Genomic DNA, 22,723 nt, shown 5'->3' with positions numbered 1-22,723 from the left:
ACTACAATAAAAAACGACTTTCAACAAACAATTTCTGTTGTACTTTGTTAAAAACGTTGGACTGGAAGCGGCGTTTGCAAACATGCCCTTTGAGTGGAGGGAAAAATTGGCCATGAAAATAAAATAAAATAAACTGCAAACCAATGGGAGGACTTTCACCTATAATAAAACAAGCTCAGATTAAAGCATTCAAAGTTATGAAAGTTTAACTAGGGAATAGTTGCATATAGACCATGGAAGGATATTCTCTTCTTCGTCCCTTCTCATTTGCTCGATCAATGCAGTTCTGTAACCTGACCAACTCTCTCTCAACCCACTGATTACAATATGTCAATTTAGATCAGAAAAATAACAAGCAAGCAATTTGCCGCCATGGCATTTCACTAGTACTATTCAGAGAAACGATCTATCTGATAAAAGTTTTCACATTTTGTTATAGAGTGGGGGCATAGAGGAAATAGGCAACATATATGCGAAATTAATGCCATAAAGTAGTAATACTTGCATGCTTAGTTATATCCTCATGCAGAAGTCTTGCCTTCTGTTCAAGCTCGGCCTGTGAAACAATAAATTATGATTAGAGGTTGAAATACCATCGTTCACAAAAGATATTTATGATGGAATAAACGAACTTTTCATGACATTCGATTTTCTAATAGTTGGCCATATGAATAAAGATCTTCATGGTGAACCGCACAAACCTTTTGCCAGAAACCGGAACGAAGATAATTAAACTGAAAAAGAAAAAAACTGTTCACCATTATCGGAAAGATTCAAGAAGGAAATCTCAAACTTACAACTGTAGGCTTCCTTAGCAGGCCATTTGCCACATTTTCCCGCAACTCCTTAAATTCGTCCTGCAAGTAGGACATATTATTATCAAAGCAACAAACCGATCTGTGCATTTCCAGAATCACAAATAACAGGATATTTATAGCTTAAATGTTGGACAAGACAAAAAGTTTTATTTCTTAGTTCCCTGACCTATGCATGAGAAAGTTTAGTTCAATTTATTATACTTCTAATGAGTCCATGTTAGAGAATAAGATGCAATGCAAATACAGATGTTTGCACAATAACTCGCCATGTCAAAATGTTTTGTTTTATGTAGACTAAAAACAAGGCGATATTTGTAATAAGAATTAGAAGAAGTTCATATCAAGTACCAAATGTTCAAAAAATTCATACTTGAAATCTTACATCTCTATATAACTAAAACAGATTGATAAAAAATGGTCTGTGTATCCAAGTCGTACTAGGAAATTATTTAAACCTTCTGAGGAAAGATGGAAGGTTGAGGGTTTGATTAATAGAAGTAGAGAGCTCTCCAATTACATAACCTTCTGAGTGAATTATGTTACATATAAAGAAAACTGAATAATTCTTATACCGGTCAATTACCTCAGTGAAGTCTGAATCTGCCAGCCTACAAATCGGGATATCTCTATTGGAAACTTGCAGGAGAATTTTGTTGGAAATTCAAATCAAAACAGGTTGTAAAATGTTGCTGCTAGCTATTGTTGAAAATCAATGTCAAAGTTAGGCATGGAAAGTTAGGCAATGTTAGGTATGGTTGAATAAAAATTATTAGGTGCAATTAATGTGTTTTGTGTGGTAATAAATAATCTTAGTTTAATCATTTGGTTTGCTATAAATACCCAAGTTCTCAAGCATTGTAAATCATCCCATCCGAATCCCACTTCCAATTGTGAAGAAGCTTGTAAGCTTTCTTATTCCAACAGTTTGTAAACCTTTTTCATATATCAAAGTCCAAGTGTTTTGCCAAAGCTTGTTGCTTCCCTCCTTTCTCTATTTCTTTCTTTGTCCAATTTTATTTGAGAGTGCAAAGTGAAAGAGGTGTGATAGAGTTTGTAAACTTATCACCCACATATTTTGGTATTGAGTTAGTAAACTGTAAAATACCAACAATTGGTATCAGAGCCAGAATACCATTCTGGCAGGTGCAGCAGTTATGGCGTCCAACTTAGTGCAACTCCAAGTTCCCACATTGAAGAAAGAAAATTATGAAAGATGGTGCATCCAATTCAAAGCATTGTTTGGATCACATGAGCTATGGGAAGTTGTCAGTAGTGGGTATGTTGTACCCACTGCCGAGCAAGAAGCCGTATATACTGCGGATCAAAGGAACACTCTCAAGGACTTACGAAAGAAGGACCAAAAGGCGCTGTATCTTCTATACCAGGGTTTGGAAGATTCAACGTTCGAGAAGGTTGCAGAAGCAACAACGAGCAAGCAAGTATGGGATACACTCAGTACAATCTACAAAGGAGTAGATCGAGTCAAGAAAGTGAGGTTACAATCACTTCGAGCAGATTTTGAAACTGCTCATATGAATGAAGGGGAGAGCATCTCCGACTATCACTCAAGGCTCATTGTGATAGTAAATCAGATGAGGAGAAATGGCGAGAGACTCGATGAAGTACGAGTTGTGGAGAAGATACTCCGGTCACTCACATCTAAGTTTGAGCATGTGGTGACTGCCATTGAGGAATCCAAGGATTTGGAGGTGATGAGCGCAGAAGAGCTACTAGGATCCCTCCTAGTTCACGAGCAACGCATTCAGAAGAATGCAAGCCCCACAACGCTAGAGCAAGCTTTGGAGTCAAAGTTGAATATTGACAAACCAAATAAAGGTCGTGGGCAGTGGAACTCACGTCGTGGGAGCTCATCCAACCGTAGCCGAGGACGAGCCCGAGGAAGAGGTCGAGGCTATGCACAAAATCAAGGTCAGTCTCAGGAGTGGAGATCTACTCGAGGAAAGGCGCATATCCAGTGTCACAACTGTAAGCAATATGGACATTATGCCAATGAATGTTCACATAAAAATGGTGAGCATGTCAACATGGCAGAATCAAGTGGAAATACTGATGAAGAACTTACAGTCTTACTAGCACACCATGATTCCAGTAGCCAACAAGATGTTTGGTATTTGGACTCTGGTGCAAGCAATCACATGTGTGGAAAGAAGAAGTTTTTTGCCGAACTCAAAAAAGGGGCCTATGGATCTGTAAGTCTTGGTGACTCCTCAAAGTTGCCAGTTGAAGGCAAAGGGAAGATCAAGATCATCCAGAAGGATGGAAGAGAAGAATACATCTCCGATACCTACTACATACCAGGTATGAAGAGCAACATTCTGAGCATTGGTCAACTGCTCCAGAAAGGGTACATTATACATATGGAGAACATGCTTCTCACTCTCAGGAATGCAAGGAGAAAGCTTATTGCACGTGTTCGAATGTCAAAGAACCGGATGTTTCCGTTGAATTTGAACACAAAGATTGGAAGCTGCAACATCGGTGTAATGGAAGATGAGTCATGGAAATGGCATCTTCGATTTGGCCATCTTAATTTCAATGGCCTAAAGTTGCTGTCAAGTAGAGGAATGATTCGTGGTCTACCCCAGATTGAAACCACACGCCAAGTATGTGAAGGTTGTGTGCTTGGCAAGCAAGCACGACTATCGTTCCCTGTTGGTGATACATGGAGAGCAAAGGCACCACTGCAGTTGGTGCACACAGATATATGTGGTCCATTGGATCCCATGTCTTATGGAGGTAATAGGTATTTTATTACCTTCATTGATGATTTCAGTAGAAAGACTTGGGTCTATTTTCTCAAGGAGAAGTCAGCTGCCCTAAAAATTTTCAAGGAGTTCAAGGCACTCACAGAGGCAGAAAGTAACCACAAACTTGTGGCTGTGAGATCAGATAGAGGTGGAGAGTACACCTCCAATGCTTTCCAAGCATACTGCAAGGAGCAAGGAATTAGGCATCAACTTACTGCTGCCTATACCCCACAGCAAAATGGGATAGCCGAAAGAAAGAATCGAACCATCCTTGACATGACAAGGTCCATGCTTAAGGAGAAGAATTTGCCAAAAGAGTTATGGGCAGAAGCTGTAGCTTGTTCGATTTATTTGTTGAATCGATGTCCAACAAAGAGTGTCAAGAGGATGACACCACAAGAGGCTTGGAGTGGATACAAGCCGAATGTTACACACCTAAGAATTTTTGGGTGTGTTGCATATGCTCAAGTTCCAGAAGCCAAGAGGAGGAAACTTGATGATAGAGGTGAGAAGTGTGTGTTTGTGGGCTATAGTGAAGAGTCCAAGGCATACAAGCTCTACAATCCACTAACTGGCAAACTAGTGGTTAGTAGAGATGTCATCTTCAGTGAGGAAGAGACATGGACGTGGAACAACAAAGAAGTCAGTAAAGAGAAGATCGTCTCCACTGATTTTGAAGAACCAGAAGTTGTACCACCGATTGAGCAACAGCCTGCTCAAACAATTACAACAACTCCAGTGCACAGAATTGCAAGGAGTGGTCATACATCTAGTGAGGAAAGCAGCTCCTCAACTCCAGTGAGGTTAAGGAGTCTCACAGAGATTTATGGACAAGAAGAAGAAGAAGAAACCAACCTTTTCTGCTTGTATGCAGACCACGAGCCTTTCTCATTCAATGAAGTTGTGGAAGAAGATTGTTGGAAGAAAGCCATGGAAGAAGAGATCCATGCCATCGAGAAGAATGACACTTGGGAGCTGACAAAGCTCCCACCAAATCAGAAGGCTATTGGTGTCAAGTGGGTTTACAAGATCAAACGCACTGCAGATGGGAGTGTGGATCGATACAAATCAAGGCTTGTAGCAAAGGGCTACAAACAGAAGTATGGAGTGGACTATGATGAAGTCTATGCTCCAGTTGCGAGACTTGACACGGTAAGATTGCTAATCTCTCTTGCCGCACATCATAAATGGAAAATTTATCAACTAGATGTCAAGTCAGCCTTCCTTAATGGAGTACTTGAGGAAGAAGTGTACGTGGAACAACCGGAAGGCTTCCAAGTACAAGGAGAAGAAGATAAGGTGTATCGTTTGAAGAAGGCTTTGTACGGCCTCAAGCAAGCACCACGAGCTTGGAACTTAAGGATCGACAACTACCTTCACCAAAATGGATTTCAGAAATGTCCATACGAGCATTCAGTTTACATGAAGAATGGTGAAAAAGGGGAGTTCTTAATTATTTGTCTCTATGTAGATGATTTATTGTTTACAGGAAACAATGAGGCAATGTTCCATGAGTTCAAGCAATCCATGTTCAGTGAATTCGAGATGACTGACAATGGATTAATGTCATACTTTCTTAGCATAGAAGTGAAGCAAGAAAGTGATGGTATCTACATCTCTCAACAAAGGTACATGAGAGACATATTGAAGAAGTTCAATATGGACAAGTGCAACACTGTCAATACCCCAGTCGCAACTGGATTGAAGCTGTCCAAAGGAGGAGAGGGTGAGTTTGTAAACTCAACAGTGTACAAAAGCCTCGTTGGAAGCCTAAGGTACCTTACAATCACAAGACCTGATATAGTTTATGGTGTTGGACTCGTGAGTCGATACATGGAAACACCAAGGGAGTCTCATTGGCTGGCCGCCAAGAGAATTTTGAGGTACATAAGAGGTACTCTAAACTATGGTCTATTTTATAATTTTGGTGAAGATGCAAAATTATTTGGTTATTCAGATAGTGATTGGGGAGGTGACCAAGATGAAAGGAAAAGCACAACTGGCTATGTGTTTTTTCTAGGATCAACAGCTTTCTCATGGACTTCAAAGAAGCAATCAATTGTTGCTTTGTCATCATGTGAAGCCGAGTATGTTGCTGTAGCCTCAACCGTGTGTGAGGCAATTTGGTTAAGAAATCTGTTGAAGTCAGTGTGTCATCCACAAGTGGAATCGACTGTGATTCATGTAGATAACGTGTCTGCAATCAAACTTGCAAAGAATCCTGTTCAACATGGAAGGAGCAAGCACATTGATACCAGGTTCCATTTTCTAAGGGACCATGTGAAGCAAAAGACAATTGAACTTGTCTACTGTCACACCAAGGAACAAGTGGCAGACATCTTCACAAAGCCATTGCCAATTGAAACATTCCGGCTACTGGGTGAAATGCTAGGAATGAAGGCGTTTTGATTTGAGGAGGTGTGTTGGAAATTCAAATCAAAACAGGTTGTAAAATGTTGCTGCTAGCTATTGTTGAAAATCAATGTCAAAGTTAGGCATGGAAAGTTAGGCAATGTTAGGTATGGTTGAATAAAAATTATTAGGTGCAATTAATGTGTTTTGTGTGGTAATAAATAATTTTAGTTTAATCATTTGGTTTGCTATAAATACCCAAGTTCTCAAGCATTGTAAATCATCCCATCCGAATCCCACTTCCAATTGTGAAGAAGCTTGTAAGCTTTCTTATTCCAACAGTTTGTAAACCTTTTTCATATATCAAAGTCCAAGTGTTTGGCCAAAGCTTGTTGCTTCCCTCATTTCTCTATTTCTTTCTTTGTCCAATTTTATTTGAGAGTGCAAAGTGAAAGAGGTGTGATAGAGTTTGTAAACTTATCACCCACATATTTTGGTATTGAGTTAGTAAACTGTAAAATACCAACAAATTTCACCGTCCATTTCATCAGCTGTTGAGTCTTTCTTTATACCTGCAACGATATAAAAGTAAAAAACTTGAATAAATCAAGGAATTTCCAATGGAGAAAATAAGAGCATTCCTGTCAAGATAGCACCGCCATAACTTTTGAGGATCAATTTTACATTGTATGACGAGGAGGGGCATATCCAATCATTGAGACATCAACATGTTACATATTATATTGAATAAAAAAAAAATCAGACTAGAAGGCTAACATTTTTCCAATCTGACATTATTAACACAATAATCTACCACATAATATATTGCCAACAACAATTACCTTCAACTTGTAAAAGTTGGTGAGAATTTGTCAGACGAAGCCTGGCATCATTTTTCACTCTCACAAAAGTTCCTAGTAGCTTGCTCTTAAAGTTTTCAGGCTGCTTCAAGAACTCCTCCACTAAACTCCTCCTTAAGTAGACAAGCTTGATATTCTCAGGAACTATAGATGCAAAAAAACTTTTCTGGACACTAGGACTCACTTCCTTTTCAATAGATGCTATACCTGAGCTCACTCTTTGTTTCTTGCTTGCCATCATTGTATCTTTCTTCTTGTCTTCCAGCTCACTGTCATCTTCATCCGATATAACCAAGTTCTCGGCCATATGTCCTCCAAAAGACCATATATTTTTATCCTATCCACGGACTTCTTTCCGAAAATAGAATAAAGCTTCTCATCACATATGACCTTTTTCTTTTTTATTGGGTCAAAAAGGTTTCTCTCTTTGATATAATCATAGATGATTGAGTCCACATCATACTGCGATAACTTGTTGGTTGTATCTATACCAATAGATCGCAGGAACTCAATGAGAGCTTTGGATGCCCATCCGATAATCTCTTGTGCCTTCCCTTTTCCCATCGGTCTCAGAAATTCTGTGTCAGAAGTGTCACTATTAGATATCAGGTCAATAGCTTCTTCAACCTCGCCAGATTTTACAAAATCAAACCTGTATGTTTTATTTTCTCCCCTCTTTAACAGTACATCTGCGGAATAGACATCATCTGAAGTCAAGCCTTCTTTTTCCTTTATGATTTCCCAATATTCTTTAAATAGGCATTCAAGTGTATCTCGATCCTTGAAGTCTATTTTTTCCTGAAATTCAAAAATCATACAACCAAAAACAGAAGCATAGATAATTAACTATACGATAGATGAACATATAAGATAGAGACTGAAACTTAAATAAAGAAGATGAATTTATGTTTTCTGTAGTTTTTAGCTCAATGTCTGTCATCAATTTACACAGAACCTATATCAAGTTCAAGTACAACAAATAGCGAGGATCTCCTATTTGCATAAACTACAGAACAGTCACCAATCCTAATCTCGGAAGAAAAATTTCTAACGAAGTGAAAGAAAAGTTCAGACCTGGAGAAATTTATACCTTTGATGTGAAAAAAGAAGTTCGGATATGGTGAAAATTGTACCTTGGTTTATAAAGAGGTAAAAAATCCGATGAGAATTGCAGACATGCCTGTAGTCCCCTCTCACTCTATGGGAACAACTCCGGTGAAAGAAAATATAAAGGGCTTTCAGATTCCACAAGAAAATGGCAGGTTTTTGTAGTTCCGAGAAGGTTTACTTTCAGTATTGTAACGCATGCACATCACATTTATTGTCATTCCCACGCTGTATAATTCGAGTTCTGATTAATAGATACAAGCCAAAATGTGATTAACTCTATACTGCTTTCCCTTTTCCTTTTCCTTATTTGAATATTTACCAAGTATAAGCCAGGTATTCGTGCTTCAGATAAGAACAAAATCAATTACTACTCTGTTTCTTCCCTTTTTAGTTTAGCTGTTCTTATCTGAAACTACTAAGGATACACGATTTATACTTGGTAAATAATAAAACAAGAAAAAGGAAAAGTGAAAGCTATTAATCAGAACTCAAATTATATGGCATGAAGTCAGGCAAATACATGATGTGCATGCTTTACAAGTTACAATACTGGAAGTAACCTTCGCGAAACATCAAATCTCTATCATTTTGTTGTGCAATCTGAAAGCGTTGTATATTTTCTCTCTTCAGATGTGTTCCCAGAGAGCGAAAGGAGAGTATTGGCTTGTCTACACTTTCAAGAAAGCATCTATCTTGGTGGTAAACGACAATAATGTAATTTCTAAAACGATATAACCTTCTACTTAAGTCTTGACATAACCCAAACAAAGATGCAACATTATAGAACTACTTACTAGAATTTCCTACAAATAAAATAATTAATAGCGGACGGAAATGTAATAGAACAAGTAAAAGAGATTTGTGAACTAGTTTACAAAGTAAGATTAATTAACTTACACCATTGGAACCATATTCTGAGTTTTGCTCTGCCAGTAGAATAAGCTCCAAACATTCCTTGCAAAACCCTTTCTTTCCTCTAACGTGTGTAAACTTAGAACTGCTTATGCAATGTCGACATACTGAATTCGGACAACAAAAGCAGTAAAACTTTGGGGTACATCGGCATAATGCACAAGAATGCTTCCCTAAAACATAAAATGCATCGTCTTTCAAACTTCCAAGACATAAATTCTCCAAAGTAGTACTGCAAAATATAACGATACAAATCATTCTATGGAAGTGCTTAATCAATCATGTGCATTTCTGTGACGGGAAATTTTCAAACATGAAAAAATGTGTTTATACCTTTCTAAATGCTAAGAACTCTTTCAAAGATATATTACCATGTCAACCAACCATGACCATAGATACTATGGATATGTACACTTATGAAGTAGATGAACAGCATTCATATTAAAAGACGCTAGAAGAATCTCTTGGATACAGTAGCCTTCATATAGGGGACTTCGGAAGACAAGCTCTAATGAGTCCTCCAAATGGTGGCCGTTTGGCTTGTTAATTATGCTATTGCATTTTAATTAAAGGCCACACAAAGGGCCTCAGATTTCAACTCTGAACGCTAATTTGAAGTTGGGGTCAGTGAAATTTACTCTCCTTTGAGAAGCTTCTCTTCAATTCTACGTATTTGGGTAGGAAATACAAAAGTTTGGTTGCTGAAGCCCTTTATGTGGTTCAACACTTAGACAGAAACGCTTAATGGTTCTGCTTAATGAAGAGCGTCCTAAAGAATTAAGGGCACGATCGAATTCCTATTGTTCTATCTATTTATGTTACATTAAAATCTGTCTTTTACCCACAGCCCGCCCTGCACCCCAATACTGATAGAGACAAAGAAAGAGAGTCTTGAGAAATAGCATGATTTTTTATTGAAAGAAAAAGACCTTATGAAAGGGGAAAGGGCCACATGAATTTTCTGAGTTGATTTGGAACTTTCAATTGTGTCATAGTCCAAGTGCAATGATTTCAATTGAAATACTTATATATCATCATTGATAAATGTGAAGTTTCTTACTACAAATCCAGCGTTTTCCAGCCACAGTGAAGGATTTCTTTTTACCCACGCATTGAGCATGATATACCTTTAAGCAGCCCCTGAAATGAATCAGGTTGTTAATAATATAGAAGTAGAGAAATAAATCATTGAATAAATGCTAGATGATCGAAAATCGCACACACATAAGCAAATGCTCTCTTTCTGTATTTCAACATGTTGTCAAATAATCAGCAAGACGATCAATTAGGTTAAAGCATGTTTGAATATGAGTTTTAAATTCAAATTCTGACAACAATAACATGCTATGGCAATAGAGTACTTATCTCTACGTGATGATCGTTTGCCAAATATCTGGCACGAAATAATTAGAACCGCATATTTAGACTTTATTTCACCTATTGTTGATTCATATTTGACATTTTGGGACCAGAAAGAGAACATTTCCATATAAAAATACATATTTCACCTACCGGTGATTCATACACGAACCTACAGTCCTCAAATATTTACCGTTTGTCACCCCTTCATGAGTCACGAGAAGTTCGCAGATTGTAGGCCTAAAACCCTAATTTTGTTACAACTTTTCTTTTATTTAATATATTATAATGGCTCATAATGCTGAAAATAAATGAAAAGAAATAATAAATGTATATAGCATTTTCTTGAGTCTGTACTCTGGTCTGGTTGGGACCCTGCCAATGAGCCAGTGAGCCGGGTTGAGCAAATCAAGCCAGACTTGTCAGGCATATGAAGAGGTTTAGGTTGTTTGGATGATCCTCTCTCAATATCTTCTTAAAAGGAAATGTTGTATGTTAAGTTGAAAGTTCAAATAAACAAAACAAGGAAAAAGAAATATTGGGGGATGTGGATGGATGATTGACTATCTATGACTATGACTATGTTGCACTTTCTTTTAAAGCAGATTACTTGATAGTGATATTATATTCTAAATTACTCTAATTCTCAATCCTCGACACTTAGAACTTGGGTGGCCTAACGCACATCTACATGCGTGCATGCGCGCGCGCACACAATAATACACACGTATATAATGAAACTGCCTCAACTTTCAAACGAGGAAAATTCAAACTTGGGTTGGGTGGCATAACCAAGAACGCGTGCACTTACACATACATATACACACTGAAGTTCAATCAGTAAAAGTAAAGGGGAAAGGAGGGCGAGCAACTGACGGGTAGTCGCATAACATGAGGTCTCCACCATCTTTGCAGACGAAGCACCAATCCTCTTCTGCATCTTCCTCCTGCTCCTCCTTGTTTATTTTTTTCTCTTCTTTTCTCTTCTGCCTCTTCATCCTTGCCCTTCTATCTCGCTAGATTCTCTAGTCCCTACACACAAAATCCCCCCAAAAAAACACCATCAAAACCAAATAAATAATAATTACTGCTTATAAAAGCTCAAATAAATCCAATTTTTCCTTTGCTTTCAACGTTTGAAACCGAAAAATTAAAAGACATATACATATATACACACATACATATATGTAGATATATAGACAGACAGACATATATACAGAAACGAAAAAGTGAGTAGTGAGAGAGAGAGAGAGAGAGAGAGAGAGAGAGAGAGAGAGAGAGAGAGTAATTCTATACCATGCAATGAATCTATGTAGCAGAATCCCCTGTGAAGGAAGGAAGAAGGAAGTAAAGTAATCAACAATAACACAGAGCTTGGAGTTCTTTTGGAAAAGAAAGAATCTTATAAATTTTATTTTCTATTTTATTTTATACCTAATAAATCCCTTTCTTATAAAACAATTAATTAATAAATAAATTGGTGCACTTTTGCCACACCCGAAACGAAATTGGAACTCTCATTAGCGTTTCTCTTGGATACGAGCAGACGTCTGCATGAATTCTTTGTAATTTTATATTTTAACATAATATTTTATAATATTAATTAAAAAATTAATATTAAACTGTGAGGTATTAAAAAAAAAATATTGAAGATACTTTTTCAAAAATGAAATTTTTCAGAAACTCTCTAATACTGCATATTTCTTACATAATATTTTACAAATATTAATATTAAAATTAGCGTTAAAATATAAGTAGTTGGAATCCTTTTGGCATTTTTCTAATCTCAATTCAGATAATTTGTGATTTGAGATTCTTCGCTCTTCCCAACTTGCATGTCTTCTATTGAAATCCAATCTTATTCGGATTGCCTGTCTTGTCCAGTCCAATCCTACCCAATCAGTCACCTCTATGCAGGTCTTCTTGATTTTCTCCGGGAATACTCTCGGATGTTCTACATTCTAGGTATTTAAACTGTTGGATATTTATTTAAAATGTAATTGTTAAAGCATTCGGAATTTTCCGAAGGACCTTAAAATTTTGGAGAGGTACTCTACTGCCACTACTTATGTGGAATATTTTTTATCAATACTTTTATTTTTATTTTTAAAATAGACGATATTATTTATATTAAAAAGTAGAAAAGTAGACTAAATCTTAGAATAGATTAACAATAATGTGATTCAAATTCACTTTTGACTAGAATCAAACCTAAAATTTGGCACTACTTTTAGGTGTTGATAATGCACACTCACTTATTTATCATTGGTGGATGCGTTTAAATTTTAAAATTTGTATAACAGATATGCGGGTTAATTACACTAACACCCCCTAAGGTTTATTGAGTTTTCACAAAATCTCCTCACATTTGAGACATTACAATAACAACGCCTCACGTTTTAATTCACTTTTACAAAACCCTTTCAGTCAAAATTTTACTAATAAATTGACAATTTTACCTTTATAATTAGGAAGCTTTAATGAAAAGGACGTGGATCAACAAATATTTAACCAATAACCATCTCAAAATGTCATTTAATCAAAATGGCTCAAAGTTTAATAAAAAATCATCGAAAACTATTGTCCACGGGCCAAACTTACAAACTCAACCCGCTACAAATCTATACTTCCGTAAATACCCTAAATGATTCGATGCAAGAGGAAACTGCAGTTCTTCGAGACCACGAACCGCGAAGAGGTTGAAGATATGTTCAGATCGAGCTTTATGATCAACTCTCGTGCCAAAAGGAGCTGCCCATGTACATAAATCAAAGCTGCTTCATGGATTGGTGCCAATTCAGTTTAACGGACTACTATTATTACACCTTTTTTCTTATTTATTTTTCACGATTTTTGGTTTCTGGGTTTTATATATGAGGAATATGTACGGTCCAAAACGTGGCAATCACGTCCGTATAATTTGTATTACAAGTTCATAGATAGATTCGAGCCTGGTGGGCAAGAATGAATTTCCAGGTTATATATAGGAGGGGTACTTGGATGAGTTTTTCAGACAGTTGGATGTGGATATATATTTGTATTCCTTCATCAACTGAGAGTGTGAATTACTTCAATCATATGAATTACCTTTCCTTCACAAGTAGACGAGAAAGAGAGAGAAAAGCGACTTCAATCATGGCGTTCAACTTTCATAACACTGTTAATGCTAAACATTTTTAGGAAATAGTATGATTTTTTTACCATTTTTTTAGAAAACAATGCGATCCGTTATGTTTTGAATCCGTAACTGTTTCTGGAAAAACTAACACTGTCTCTGAAAAAAATAACAATGTCTCTGCAAAAACTAACACAATCTCTGGAAAAATTAACACTGTCTCTGGAAAAACCAACATTGTCTCTGGAAAAACTAGCACTGTCTCTGGAAAAACTAACATTGTCTCTAGAAAAATATTGTGTCTGGAAAAATTAACAGTGTCTCTGGAAACAGTGGCTTAGATTCCAGAAACAATGTTACTTAAAATCCAGAAACAGTTTATTTTTACAGTTTAGAAACAGTGACCCGTCATTGTTATTGAATAGCATGCAGATCTCAAATTTATTTTCTGAAGAAACAAACGATGAACTCCACTGACTAAGAAAAATTGAAAAATATTACTTCAAATCCACTATGAATAATACCAACGATCACATTTCAACGAAATAATACAAAATATAAATTAAATAGCATGAGGATCTATATTTTTGTTTCAAAGAAAAAGAAGAAGGTCTGCAAAACAATGATGAACTCCATTAACGATGAAAATCTAGAACTCAACCTAAAAAAGTTAGGGGTAAAATCGACAAATCATAATTTATTATAGTTAGACCGTTTTTAGTTTGATTGCTTTAATATGGGCCTTGTACTAATCATTAAACAAAACTTATAACATGATATTTTATTAAAACTAAAAATTTTCAAGCCCTTTTCATTAGTTTTCCGTTATAATTAATTAGTTAAATAATAAAAAAGTATATTAAGAAAAAAAAAATAAACATTAAAAAATAAATTAAAAACTTAAAAAATGAAAAAATGAAAAAGGAAAAAAGAGAAAAATCCTAAACCTCCCCAATTAGGGTTGGGTTCGATTCAAAACGATTCGGTTTTTTGCCAAAATCAAAACCAAACGAAATTTAGATTCAGTTCGGTTCATTTTTTTGGTTTTTTTCTGTTCGGTTTTTTTCGGTTCGGTTTCGGTTTGGTTTCGGTTTTTTTTTTTTCTCCTAACCTTTTGCCAATTCACTTAGTAAGGAGAATACCTCTAAACCTGTAACCAAACAACTAATCTCCCTTACATTCCATTCTCATCCGTCCCTCTCTCATCCCCAACCATGACATAGATCTCAAATCCAACCTAAATTTCTCTTCTCCATCGAAACCAAACCTTCCCACTCATACCCAAATCTTTTGTCAACTATGGCAACACCTATGCATCTGCTCATTCACTAGTCGCGACTTGGTGCAGCTTCCTCTCCTTGGTACCAAATTGGAAGATTTTAATATGCAAAACCCCAACAAAATAATTAAAAGAAAAACCCATTTTAATTCAACAAAATGACAATATAAATCATATTCGTTTTGATTCAAAAATTACCTGTGAGAGATTGGAAAATCCATATTAGAATCTTCCAATTTGGAGGGGGTTCCGATTTGAAAGGGGCGAGGGAAAATCATGGTTTGGAAGAAGCAATCCACGAGGAAGACATGAGAAGACTGGAGAGAGAGTCATTTGAAGGAAGAGTGGAAGGAGAGAGAGAAAATGAGGAAGCAGAGAGGAAGAAAGCGGAGGGGAGAGAGAAAGGGTGTTTGAGAAAACTAAGAGGTGAAAACTAAAATGGGAGTGATGGCTAGGATTTGTAAACTTTAGAAATTTTATTAAGCATTAATAATTAGAAAACCTATAAATAACTTACTGGTACAATTATAGCAACACAAAGCCTACAGTCAAGTTGGCTTGAAGCAATTATCACCAACCTAGAGGGAAAGGGTTTAAATCCTCACGCCACCAGGTTTTAGGTATTTATATATGATTTTCATATATATATATATATATATATTGGTTCGGTTCGATTTTCGAACCTCAAAAACCAAAACTGAACTAACCAGATTCGGTTTGGTTCGGTTTTTTCCGGTCTCGATTCGGTTTTCGGTCCCTTTTTTTTCTTCACTTTTTGGTTTTTCAAACCCACCCCTATTTTTTGGTTTACTAATGGGGGCCCGCACAAGCATTGGAACATGTAGTTTAATTCGATGCAAAGTGAAGAACCTTACCAGGGCTTGACATGCCATGAATCCTCCTGAAAGAGAAGGATGCCTTTGGGAAAGCGAACACAGGTGATGCATGGCTGTCATCAGCTCATGCTGTAAGGTGTTGGGTTAAGTCCCGCAACTAGCGCAACCCTTATGTTTAGTTGCCACAGTTAAGGCCCGGGTCTCGGAAGTGATGTGGCATTAAAAGCTATTCATAGAAGTGATATACTATTAAGTTTCATATGTGATGTAACTCCTATGCCACATAAGCCTTTCCTTGTTTGAACCTCGCCCTTAACTTTATTTAAGGCTATGTCATCCTCTAAGGTGCTGCTAAATGGAAGGATCTTATCAATGTCCATGAATGATAGATCATAGCATAGATCAAACTGCTGAATCGAAAAAATTGGGTGTTATCATATATCTTTGTATCGGCTAAATTTGCGATCTGGAAGCAGCAGTGATGTGGATTATTCAAGAATCGAAGTCCCCAATTCCATGCCTTGCCGTTTTTTCCCCGCCATCCCACCATCGCCACCTTCATCCCTTTCCTCTCCCCCACCCAACCCTCACTACTCAATAATTGGCCCATGCTTGAACAATTTTGCAGGCCAAAGCCATCCATGACTTTTTCAATCTTTCTCCTTTTCTTCATCTCTCCTCTCGCATCCTCTTCCTTTTCAACAAAAACTCCACTGTCGCCGCCTCCAAGAAACCCCAGTACCCCAACTTTAAGTTACTCCTCAGCACAGTCGTCACTCAGCTTCATCTCCTCTTCTGACACCAGAAAAAGGGACTGGAAGAAAGGTACCCAAGCGTCTCGAATATATCGGCTTCGGCGAATTACCATATGCCAGCTTTTAGATACAATGGTTGAAAATGGCTGTGAACCAACTCTTGAAATTTACACAACCTTGCTCGTGGCTTATTGTAGGAACAATCTAATTGACGAGGCATTTTCTGTTCTTAACCTGATGAAGACCTTCCGGCAATGCCAACCTGACGTTTGTACTTACAGTACCTTGATAAAGGTTTGCATTGATTTATTTACTTTAAAGTTTTTAATTTATATTTAATGTTTAATTTACTTATTTTTAATTTTTTTTTCTAATATATTTCTTTATTATTTAATTAATTAGGTACAAGGGTAAAGTTGTCAATTTGTTAACAGAATTTTGATTGAAGGGGTTATGTGACTTGAATTAAAATGTGAGGGGATGTTAGTGTAATGTCTTAAACGTGAGGAGGTTTTATGAAAAATCAATAAACCTTGGAGGGTGTTAATGTAATTAATCCATAGATAAACACAAATTCAAATTTAAACTCATTTATAATAATAAATAGTATTGTTAGCATTATCATCATTTGAGAGTGTTGAGGAAAAATCACTCCTGCTAAAAACTGATTTTTTTTTTGTGTGTTGAAAATATGATATGGTAAATTAAGTGTAATAATACAATTAGTTAGAAACTCTTTTGAGTCCATCGATATTTTTACACTAAGGGAATGAGGAGTTCAGCTAAGCCACATAATATGCAACCTAATTTGGTATCAAATTTGCCATCCACGAGATTTGAACTTAAGACCTCTCACTTCCAAGTGAAGAAGAATAACACAAAACCGTAGTATTGAGTGGCCAATTGGTTAGAAACTTGAAAAAGTAAATTTTCAACTAGATTTCTTGTACATTGAAAAATTTCTCATGCTTAAGCACTTTCACCTTGATCACAAGCTAAGAAAATTTAACAAGCAAACACACTCCCTTCTCTACTTGTCGAGTTACGTTTGGATGGCTGCAAACTTTATCACATACCAAGTGGTGTTGCGAACTTGACAGGTCTTAAAGTTCTTGATCTGTACTTGAACTATTTCAACTCTACCATACCTACCTGGTTGTACAATTTGAGCCATCTTGAGTCCCTTGATATTTCTGGTAATGCTTTCCATGGTGAAATTTCCAGTTCCCTTGGAAACTTGACAGCCCTTGTTGATCTTAAATTAGGTTGGAATCAGCTTGAAGGGGAAATCCCAAACTCATTTGGAACTCTTTGTAAGTTGACTTTTGTTGATCTATGGTGGAACAATTTTACGGGGAGGGTATCAGAAATCTTTGAAAGTTTGTCTCGGTGTTTTTCTGGTCAAATAAATCTTTTAGATCTTTCAGATAATTTTTTTTCAGGTCATTTATCTGATAAGCTAGGAAGTTTTAAAAATTTACGCTACTTGATCTTTCATTTAATTCAATATCAGGTCTCATTCCAGTGTTCTTGGGCAATCTATTACACTTAGAGGAGTTGTACATTTTTAGCACTCTATTGGAGAATGTTGTCTCTGAAGTCCATTTTACTAATCTTACAAGATTGATTAACTTTGCTGCAAATAACAACTCCTTGACTCTTAAAACCAGCCCAAACTGGGTTCCTCCTTTTCAACTTTCTATGTTGACTTTAAGTTCTTGGCGTCTGGACCCATCAAAGTTGGCTTAAGAGTCAAAAACATTTGATTTCTCTTAACATGTCCAATATAGGAATTTCAGGTACCATTCCTACTTGGTTTTGGAACATTTTTTCACTTAGTGTAGTGACCTTTGTGGATCTCTCATGAAATCAGTTGTCTGGCGAGGTTCCAACCATAGTTTCTGCCAAGTGGCCAAAACAAAAGCATTCCAATTCTTTGTTTTAAAAAATCGCTATTCAGTTAAGGTCTAACCAGTTCAATGGTTCAATGCCTTTTATGTCTTCGGTAGTGTCTGCACTAGATCTTTCCAATTCATCATTTTCCGAAACTCTCTCTCACTTCTTTTGTGATAGGAGTGATGTACCTAAAAACCTTCAAGTTCTTTATGTTGACAACAATCTCCTCACTGGAGAAATTCCTGATTGTTGGTTACACTGGCAAAACTTGACATCTTTGAATTTAGAAGACAACAATTTGACGGGAAAAATTCCAAGCTCTATTGGAGACTTACTTTCCCTTCGATCATTGCACTTGCGCAATAATAACCTATCTGGAGAATTCCTTGTCTCCTTGCAAAACTGTGAGCAGTTGTTACTTCTTGACCTTGGTGGAAACAAGTTTGTCGGAAGCATTACAATATGGTTTGGCCAAAGCTTAGTAGTTCTTAGTCTTCATTCAAATAAGTTCCATGGCGCCATTCCTGATAAACTCTGTAGTCTCATGAATCTCCAAATCTTGGACCTTGGGTATAACAATCTCTCGGGAACATACCAAGATGTTTCCAAAATTTGTCATCCATGGCCATTACCTTTCCAAGAAATACCAGTTTTGAAGTTTTCAGTGAGCATAATGCTGGGTATGGTGTTGAGATAGCTGGTTTGGTTTATTTTGACAGGACCACCTACATAGAGAGCGCAGTTTTTGTGACCAAAGGCAAAGAGGTGAAATATAACTCAATGCTTGGTTTAGTAGCTAGTGACCAGGGCCATCTCTGAGATTTTAGGGGCCCTATGTGAAATTAATAAAAGGGCCTCTATTAAGATAGGTTTTTTTTTTTAAAAGGTAGGACAATGTATTGACACTAGAAAGTAATCACTTAAATCAAAATAAAGTTTAAACAATATCACTAATAATAATTAAAAAGAGCTACAGACATAAAATTCACTAAATAATCAAAAGCAGTTCAATATTAGACAAGAAAAAAAAACTTCAAAAACTTTAACTTTAAAGTTTCACTCGATTATATAACATTATTATATAATAAAATTGAAAAAAAATACCATTTTTTAAGGTGTTATTATTGCCATTAAAAGTATCTCATTGTACTCCAAATTTTTATATTTAGAAAGGAAAAAAAATTAAAGCTTACAAAGAGTGCACTTGAAGATTTTAAAGTGCTAATAAAAGCAATTTTTAAATATAGAACATTATTTCATATAAATATATATATATATATATATAATTTTCTTTTTAGTACAACGATATATTTATACTAAGGGGAGGGAGAGTTCGGTTAAGCTACATAATGGGCAACCAAATTTAGTATCGAATTAACCATCAACGAGATTCGAACCTAAGACCTGTCACTTACAAGTGAAGAGGAATACCACCAAACCATAATACTAAGTGGCTATTACATATAAATATTAGGTGACAAATTTTAGGGGCCTTTCAAATTTGAAGCTCTGTGCGACTGCACCTTTCGTTCCCCCTTCTGCTAGTGGCCTAATAAACTTACTTTCTTTTTTTTTTCTTTTTTGATTAAGTGGAGGCTCTAAGCCCAAAATATGAAAATTGCAAGCCTGACTGGGCATAATCAAAACATGGAGGTCCCAACAACACCATCACTAAAGACATAAAACATAATAGAACTATACAAATGATTTTCAAATCTTTTTTTTTATTTTAATAAATTACTATTTCAAGTAAACCAGATATCTGATGATTTAATAGCATATTTGAATGTCACACCTTATCAAGTATTGTCTCATATATGGTTACATGTGGGAACTTCCATCTCAACTCCGCAACGGTTGGAGCAAAGATATTGCCTCGGTAAGATGAAACAGAAAGAGTAAGTTGGGAGAAGCAGTTTATTACATGATTGATGGCATTGTAAAAATATTACAAATTACAAGCGTGGATGGGTGAGCGACCAAAAAAGAAGACTGATGTCAAACCATCTACTCAAACATATTAAGAACAATAAAGGTCAAGAACTGAATGAAAATTAAAAGTTCACTCACAACAAAAGAAAAAGTAAAATAAGACTCGCAGTAAGCATTACCGGAAGTAATTTTCTCTAGAAAGTCTCGATGGTCCTTAATGCGGGCAATGTTTGAAAAACCTGTAAAAAAAAGGGCAATGTTAAATCAGGACAAATTTGAAGCCATTTACTTGAAATGGCCCGCACATTTCCATATTACGTAAACCAGTCCGCAGTATAACGAGCTTCTTAGTTACACCTGTGGCCACCGCATAAAATGCTAGAGAACCCTTTCACTGCATGTCCAACACATTATGGGGAATTTTGATTCCCAGCTTGATGAAGCTATCTCCTCTTGTACCTGGTTTAGAAATCAAAACAGAGAAGATACATTACGAAATTTCGATCATTCGTGCATTGAGATAATACAAGCAGCAAAGGAGAAACCTCAACAAGCAGAGAGAGATACCATTTGAGCTATTACTAAGATGGAAGCTCCCTTACTTAAGGAGAGCAGAAATACAAATACTTGAGCTGCTTAAACAACAAAAAGGTACAGTTCTCTATGCACTTCAATGTCAAACCGATAAACCTGGCCTTTAACGAAACAAGACATTGTAAAGGACCGAGATAGAGAAGAAATCAAGTAGTCGCTATTCTCCCAATTTAAACTTATTGTGCCAAAAACAAACTCTAGCGGGAGAGCTTATGGAATTATACCACAATCGTCAACAGAATTTCAGCCAAAGAGATCCACTCAAAAGCTCGAGGTCAGCAGTTAAAAGGAAATTTGCGCGTATAGGGGTAGTACAAGGGTGTAGTTTAGGTCTCATCACCTGTGCTGATGTTCTCACATCCAACAAAGCCACCTTTGCACTGAAGCATCTTATAAAAACAGTCTACAAGTTTGTTCATTTTAAAGCTTTCAGGTGAATAAACCATAGGTATATTTCTCAAGGACTTGTTGTCAGCTGATATGTGCCCATTCAAAAATTTTACTGAATCTATAACATAAAGTCTATGTACAAGACTGCCCCCACATACGAATCAAAATTAAGTTCCTCGTCCAAAAGGTACAGAAGTATTATAAGGAAAACTAATGATAATGATTTAAAAACTTTGAGTTTTAATGATAAAGATAAAATAAATGGTAAAATGAATAGTATCAGGATTGATTTTTTAATGTAAAAATATAATTTTTCATTAAAATAAACAGTATCGTGAGTTTTTCGTTAAAACTTATAATATTACATTAGATGTATATGCAGAGTCACAGAGAGAGACGTACATCAAACTTTTCATTTTGAATTTCCTCCTCTGACATTTTGCTTGCTGCTTCCAATTTTCGTCGCTTCTTTTGAGGCAAATTTTTCTGCTCCAAACACTTGTCATGTCACACACTCGATCCAAATGAATTATAATAAAAAATTGAAAAGGAAAATGCAGGATTACAGTCACCTCACGCTCCCGCTTCCTCTTTCTTTCAGTTTTAAATATTCAGCTTATTGGGCACTGATTACCTCTTTTCCAGGGTGCTTTGCACTTTCATTGGATGCCTGTCAGCAGAAAGAACTTTGATATGTTGTGTTGCGCCATGCTTGATCTTATTTATAGACTCCTCATCTTCTTGTCTTATCTGCGCCCATTTATCTTCCAATTCGGAATTGGATCGACCCACAGTTGAAATGCAAAGAGAATCCAAAGTTAGAATTCATTGAAAACTTGAATTGAAAAAGATTTTGGAGAGGGCAAAGATGAAAGTGTGTGAATTATACCCTAATATCCAACTTATTTATGAACATTAGAAGCTGAAGATAAAGAGTGCCACACAGATAAGAATCATATCTAAACTTTGTACAACCAATTACATCTTGATACGTGACACTCGAAATCCTATCCGAAAAATTATTGAGATTACATATCGACAAGAAATATGGAGAGTTACTCATTTTGATGACACGTGTCACTCGAAATCCTATCCGAAAAATTATTGAGATTACATCTTGGCAAGAAATCTAGAGAGTTACTCACTTTAGCGACATGTGTCATTTGAAATCATATCCGAAAAATTATTGAGATTATATCTCGAAAAACTATTGAGGTAGTTTAATTTAAGTAATCATATTAATTCAATTAAAATAATAATTTATGTTTGGCATATGACCCCCTTAGTTGGAGGTGGTTTTTTGTCATTAAAATATTAATTTATTGGAGGGTTATAGGACTAAAAAGAGCCCTCTAACCTCATTCGGTTGGAGATGACCTAAGTTCCTCATTTTGAGAACCTCAGAGGTTCAAATGCATATTAGCCATATGATTATATTAGTTTATATTCAAAGGCTTAAAATATTTGACAACTTAATAAAGCAAAACCAACTTAAAATTTATGAACCATGAGAAAACTCATTTTCTTGTTTTGCTTTATTAAGTTGTCAAATATTTTAAGTTTTTGTGATGAATTCAAATATGCGCACTTTCACGGACGGCAGCGATGCTCAGATTCAAGTAACCTGCCAAACAAAGAACAAAGTGGAAGCAAGCCTAAAATTGGGGAGGGGGATTTTGCCGGCCAAAGGCTATCCGGTCAAGTTAGTAAGCGGTTTTAGACTCAAGAGGATATCTAGAATAAAATA

The 22,723-nt window shown here is 36.1% G+C and overlaps 1 protein-coding gene and 1 pseudogene across 3 annotated transcripts; one reads left to right on the top strand and one right to left on the bottom strand.

Moving 5' to 3' along the window:
- Positions 1 to 251: 251 nt before the first annotated feature.
- Positions 252 to 11,564, bottom strand: LOC137727996 (uncharacterized protein At5g08430-like). 3 transcript variants are annotated; one of them, XM_088685490.1, is made up of 9 exons: positions 11,476 to 11,564; positions 11,056 to 11,211; positions 9,881 to 9,960; positions 8,806 to 9,052; positions 6,781 to 7,596; positions 6,472 to 6,510; positions 1,402 to 1,469; positions 798 to 857; positions 252 to 556 (listed from the first exon to the last, which is right to left on the bottom strand). In XM_088685490.1, the coding sequence occupies exons 5-9, from the start codon at positions 7,103 to 7,105 to the stop codon at positions 479 to 481; spliced, it is 570 nt and encodes a 189-aa protein (XP_088541616.1). In that variant the 5' UTR covers positions 7,106 to 7,596; positions 8,806 to 9,052; positions 9,881 to 9,960; positions 11,056 to 11,211; positions 11,476 to 11,564; the 3' UTR covers positions 252 to 478. The 3 variants fall into 3 exon arrangements, with proteins under 3 accessions (XP_088541616.1, XP_088541615.1, XP_088541617.1); XM_088685489.1 differs by having other exon boundaries at positions 8,806 to 8,993; XM_088685491.1 differs by lacking the exons at positions 8,806 to 9,052; positions 9,881 to 9,960; positions 11,056 to 11,211; positions 11,476 to 11,564 and adding an exon at positions 7,932 to 8,162.
- A 4,732-nt stretch (positions 11,565 to 16,296) lies between these two features.
- LOC137728007 (receptor-like protein 54) lies at positions 16,297 to 18,879 on the top strand (annotated as a pseudogene).
- The last annotated feature ends 3,844 nt before the right edge of the window (positions 18,880 to 22,723 follow it).

The sequence above is a fragment of the Pyrus communis genome, chromosome 15 (assembly GCF_041283825.1).
Source record: "Pyrus communis isolate YQ-2024b chromosome 15, ASM4128382v1, whole genome shotgun sequence".
Lineage (NCBI taxonomy): Eukaryota > Viridiplantae > Streptophyta > Magnoliopsida > Rosales > Rosaceae > Pyrus > Pyrus communis.
Note: the sequence above shows the minus strand (reverse complement) of the source record. Positions and strands in the feature narration are given on the sequence as shown.